Raw genomic sequence first — 5857 nt, 5'->3', positions numbered from 1 at the left:
TGACGAGGCCCTTTCCATCCTCTGCTATCCACCCCAGTTAAACACCAGCTACCGCCGCCGTTGCTCCCACCCTGTTTACACAGCTCTGCCCCACTCCGCTCCGTGCAGCGGTGGCGTTCCCATCCTAGCAAAGCGATACATGCTTGTGGGGTTACCTCAGTGCTCAGTTCTTCCCACAACCGTTTTAACCCTTCTCTTTAGATACCTGTCGTAAGCATAGAAATGCCGTGAAAAATCTTTGTTACTCTGGTGCCGGCTCTGTGCCTCAGATTTTCCTTGTGAGACATGGGCAGCTGATTCAGTCTCTCTTCGCTCCACTTCTCTGCAGTGAGACAGTGCATAGGAGAGAAATCAAGTGACAAATTGTGAGGCACTCAAATATCGCAGTAGTGGGGGCCACAGAAGCGTCAGGATAGACGCGGAATCAGCAATGAACTCATTGTCATTTGGGACCTGATCCTGTAACCGCCCGTCCGAGGCTGCTCCTTTCCATGAGTGACGCCAAGTCGCAGAGCTGGTCCCAGGAGCAGAGCCTTGAGAGCATGAGCGTGTCCTGGACCAGGGCATCCTGGATCCTTTGAGGATTATAAATCATACGTTACGTGGCTTCAGAGTTTCTTTTAATGTAGCCTCGCCATTTGTTCCCAGTTCCTACGTGCTTTGCTCTTGAATGAGTCACCAGAAGCTGCTGCTTATGCACTTTCCCTTGCCTTAAACGTGTGCTTTATTTTAAGAAGCTGAATCTCCGGTTTCTCAGAACCATGAACTCCTTTTTTCAGTTTGACAAGTGGACAGATGGTCAGAGGCGGAGGATCCTGGCGGACCTGTTGGAACGCTGCTCCCCGTCACAGCAGAAATTCTGTGCCAAGCAGCTACAGGATCGAGTCCCCACCGAGGCTTTAGATTTCACCACAAGGCTTCCTCGAGTCCTGTCTTTATACATCTTTTCCTTCCTGGACCCACGGAGCCTCTGTCGATGTGCACAGGTAAAAAAGGCAAAACATACCTAAGGTTCAGAAAGTCAGGCCAAGCTAGTTCAAGCCAAGGAAACAGCACCAGTTTTCAGGAAAGACGTACCAGTGCTGTTCTTCATAACGTGAAGTCTTCTGCCTTGGCAGCCTGGTGCCAAATGCTTAAGTGATGCTTGTAGGAGACCGAGTGCAACACTTCCACAGATCCTAAATTAAGCCAGATTGGCCAAGATTTACAAAAGTGAAGAGTAATTTTTAGATGTTCAGCTCTAAGGCATTTAAAATGTGGCACTTCACAAGACTGATTTTTCCCAAGAAAGAGGCCTGGTGCTTTCTGAAAATCATCTTCTTTTGAAGTACCTTGCACTGTGTGCAGAATCATGAGTTGCTTTGAAAAGTATTGGCTTGTGCCAGTTGCAAAGAACTGCACACGATGCTTTAAGAAAACCAGATCCTTGAAAATGCCTGAGGGTGAAGCGTTGGACGTAACAGAGAAGTGACAGATGTGCTTTTGAGCACAGTGGTTAGGGCTTCAGTCTTTTAAACAGCGGCTAAGGCTCCAAAAATATGTTTGCCTGAGATAAAGTGCTGTGAGGTGATGCCCAAAGTACTTGTGAATGAGTAAGTTCAGGTATTAGTGGCATTATCACTGCACTAACACAGTACTCCGTATAATACTAGGAATATATAAAAATCTCAGCTTGTTTAAAGCTTGCTCTAGTATCTTTCTCCAGCCTTTCATGTTTTGTGCGGATGCAACTCACACTAGTCATTCACAGGCAGGGAGAAGACAGGTTAAGAAATTACTTACTTATAAAGAAAAGTCTTTACAGCGCTACTTGCGTCATATCGTTGGACAGCTGCTATTATAAGCGTGGCAGTGCCAATCGAGGATATTTGTCCTTAAGCTGGAACAAGCGTTGCACGCAAGGTGACTGTGAGATGGAGTGTAACAGCAGAACGTGCGTAGGGAGAAAATGTTCAGAACGGGTCTGTCAGACTTGGGGAGTTTATTGATGCTCTTTTCTCAGTGGAAACAAAAGGTTTATTCCAACTACTGTATGCTTATTGAGTAGAAGTGGAGGAGGTTGCCCCAGCAAGCTGAAATCTTTCTTCTTGGCCTGTGATTTTTGGAATCTTTCACCCTGTACTGGAGATCAGCTAACACTTAGGCGCTGAGCATGTCGTGAAGACCTTGAATGCTTTAAATGGTTTCATGAAAGGTTTCAATGGAGCATAAACAGTGCTGAAGAATCGTACTAGTTTAAGGACATAGGGGAATTACATGTACAGCACTGAAATCTCTAGCTGCAACCTTGGATGCTTGAAACCCCAAGGTTTTCAACTTACTGGGCATTCACAGGTGAGCTGGTACTGGAAGTACCTGTCTGAACTGGATCAGCTCTGGATGCTGAAATGCCTGCGTTTTGGCTGGTACATCAACTTCTCTCCAACCCCCTTTGAGCAAGGAATCTGGAAGAAACATTACATCGAGATGGTGAAAGAGCTGCATGTCACGAGACCAAAGGTACATACCTCCCACCCCTAGAGATGTTCGGGGCCAGTGGGAAAACTGGGCTGGCTGGGTTCCTCACCTCTTTGCCTCTTTACCTTTCTGTACTTCTTTATCTTTCTGTACTCTCCCACTGGTGAAATGGAAGATTATCATTTTAAGTTAGAATCTAAACTCATGTGTTGCCATGCGCTCTACTTTCCCATCATCCATCCCTGGTAGGGGAGAAGTGAAAATCTCACTGGTTAGGAGGAGCAATCACCAAGGTCTCGCTCTGCTGTCCTTTCAGGGGGTTCTGGAGTAATCCTCTAAATTTCCCTCTCCCGCACTCAAGGCTGTTCCCCTCTCTTTTTCCCCAGTTTATAGAGCATATGGTAGCTTGCCTCAATCTGATAAGAGAGGTGGGGTACTCAGCATCACCCCCACTGACATTTCAGAGTCAGTTTACCTGTTGGAGAGGAAAAAAGCACCCATAGTGCCTGTTACAGCCCTTGGTGTTGTCTCTTTTTCTCTTCTTCAAAGGTGGCAGGGCCATTTTGGGGAGGTGGAGCATTCCTTGGTAGCCATTGCTTTCTCCTGAGATTCGTTGATGCCATACCTGGTTTGCGAGGCTGTGAGGGTGGGATTATTCTGCCCTGAATTCAAAACTCAGCCCTCTGATTTTAACCAGACTCCCCCGTAGGCTCTCTCTGTAGTCAATGGAGAGAAGCCAAAGCATCTCAAAAGCAGTTCAGCTCAACTTAATACAGACTTCGGGACATGGGCGACGACATGCACTGTCAGGGTCCCTATTTCTGTCCACTGACCATAATGGAGGCTGGAGAGACTGATTTTGAGTTAATACCCAATTCTTAGAAGTCTAAAGTTAGGCGAAATAAATCTCGCTTTCAGTATAGGCTAAAATTCTTTTTTTTTCTTTTCTTCTCTCTTATTAGACTCCCTCAAAGGATGAGTTTGTAGTTATTGATGTGCAACCAGTAAGAAGCAACGTCCCAGAGGCAAAACTTTCTACGCCAGGAAAGAGGACAAACAAGGAGAAAAAAGAGCTCCCACCGTGGCGTTCATCAGACAGGCATCCTACAGACACCATCCGATTCAACTACCTCGACAACTACGATCCCATCGAGCAGGCTAGGCAGGCGTAAGAGCTTGATCTCTTCCCTTTGGCTTTTTCTGCAATGTAGGGTATGTCTGTGTCCTTTGCAAGCTCACTCTGCCTGTGCTCCGAGCTGCCTGGAAGCCTTACAGTTCAGCAACCTGGTTGCAAATCCACTTTGCTGCTCTTTTGGCTTTTCTTGGATTCATCTTGGTCCAGTTGTAGTTGCAGCTGCACTACTTCGTGTCCTTTCAGCACAGAACATGGGCACAGCTTGTCAGTGGCTCCCCCTAAAATAGGCTGTAACTCTTGGGGATGTTACAGCTGTAATGAGAAGAATTAGGACAACAGTTTTGAATAGTATTAATTACCTAAATATTTACACTGCTTGGGACAGACTGCCTAGATCCATCAGTTCTTAGGCTCCCAGGATTATCTAGTCAACAACTGGCAAAAGAAAGGCATTTCCACCCCAAAGTATAGTTTTGTACATCGACTTGTGTTAGGACTGTCCCGTGTTTTCCTTTGACACATCCGGCATCAGGCATTTTCAGAATCTTAGATCCGTGGTCAAACTTCTGTGCATTAACAAGCGTCAGCAGAAGCAATAGCAAGGATGCTGGGGTAGTCACCCGTGTGCGGTGCTTGGCCCATTTCTCCTTTACATCTCTGTTCATACCACCTCTCATTTTTCATGGGCTCACAGCAGTTACCTCAATTCAGCTGCCGCGCAGTAACTTGTGAAACTGGTAATACTATCATTAATCTGAGCTTGGTGAACAGGTAATGGGTTAGCTTGACCGTTGCCTAGTTCCCGTGCGAGTCCCTGTGGAAAGGACTGCAGAGGCTCTCACCCAACCGAACGTGCAGAGAGGAGGAGATTCCTCTTCCCTCTGCCAACAAAAACCTTGGGAAGCAATTGAGCCACAATGAAAGTATCCAGACTGTACTTTAAGTAAATAACTGGTAGAGCTGAGATGAGCCCTGTGCACAGGAACAATCAGCCCATGCATTACCCCAGCCGAGTGATTTATTTGGCTAAGCAGTCACGCACTCGCGTACGCTCTTTCTCAATGCAATTAACTTTGCCGGACCCACCACTCCTCCGGGGTGTTCCACAAAGTTCCCAGTGTCTGAGCAAAAGCTTTTATGAATCATTTTTTAATCCGCGTCCCCTAGTCCTAGGATACTGCACTACTTCAAAGAGCTTTCCAGTTTCCACCTCACCCTCTTTCTGTGGTGTGTTTCCAAACTCTAGCACCATTTTGGGTAGAGTTCTTTGAGGCTTATAGCTACGAATTTTGACAAAGTGCCTCTTGTTGCAAATGGATGTCCTGATATTATTTTTCTGTTGTGCTAGACGTTTCTGTGTAGCAGCTCCCAAAGGTTTCTGTGAGGTTTACGGTTCCCTTGGGCTGGCCATGTGTGACCCAGTGTGAAAAGTGGGACAAGCCTTGTTTGAAGAGTTTAAAAGTCGCTTGTTCCAGCATTGAGCTGTACGTGCAGCTGACGACCAGATGCAAATGATTCTGAGTTGCTAATGATACAGTAAGCACACTGACTGTTTTCTTCTCCTAAGTGAGATTTGAGCCTCCATCCATTTGTGCAATGGAGAATATTATAACGCCGAGTGTTCCAGCAAATCTGGCATTTATCCGTAATTATAGAGGATTATTGCAAGGAGAGAAATGAATTCTATGAGATTTGCTTGTTTATCAAGGATCTCCCTTTAATATCACTTAAGCTGAGAGTAATTGCTAGTGTGTAGTCTCATCTGTAATGATTATTCAGCAGCACAGGGGTGCCGTTTCAAGTGCTGACCCAGCTTCCCGCTCACATCACGATATTCTGGTGCTTTTCTGTGGACAGACTGCCGATGGAGTCCCCCCTGCAGCCCCTTCCCAGAAGTCCTCCCCCTAAGGCTCTATATTACGTCCTCCATTCTTTGCTTCGAGGCAGCTGCCTAGGGATGGGCTCTTCGGGACTTCGCCCGGCTCCCTATCTACAGCAGGGGCCGTCGGACACCACCTCGCACGCTTGAGCGTTCCTCAAGCGCAAGCTTTCGGTGGAGGTGGCAGCGGCAGCTAATGGGTGGCTTCGGGAGGTGTAGGTTGCCTGTCAATGGCCGCACAATGGCAAAGTGGTCCGAGTGCCCCGCTCTGATGCCAAGCATTGTTTTGGACGGCTGATGAAGGCCATGCTCAGCCAAGTGTGAGTGTCTGGTCGGTTGAGGTTGAAGTCTCGTATGAATGCTGTGCAAGATGATGTACCTCCCTG

At 47.0% G+C, this 5857-nt stretch overlaps 1 protein-coding gene across 1 annotated transcript in view; it reads left to right on the top strand.

Annotated features, from left to right (window-relative positions):
* The window catches only part of FBXO16 (F-box protein 16), a 29405-nt gene that overhangs the window by 12502 nt on the left and 11046 nt on the right, over positions 1-5857 (top strand). The window contains exons 3-5 of the mRNA XM_009697837.1: positions 780-986; positions 2335-2499; positions 3420-3625. Of these exons, the coding sequence (XP_009696139.1) occupies positions 780-986; positions 2335-2499; positions 3420-3625 (578 nt within the window). The remainder of the gene's footprint in view (positions 1-779; positions 987-2334; positions 2500-3419; positions 3626-5857) is intronic.

Source organism: Cariama cristata, unplaced genomic scaffold, assembly GCF_000690535.1.
Source record: "Cariama cristata isolate BGI_N322 unplaced genomic scaffold, ASM69053v1 scaffold15463, whole genome shotgun sequence".
Lineage (NCBI taxonomy): Eukaryota > Metazoa > Chordata > Aves > Cariamiformes > Cariamidae > Cariama > Cariama cristata.
Note: the sequence above shows the minus strand (reverse complement) of the source record. Positions and strands in the feature narration are given on the sequence as shown.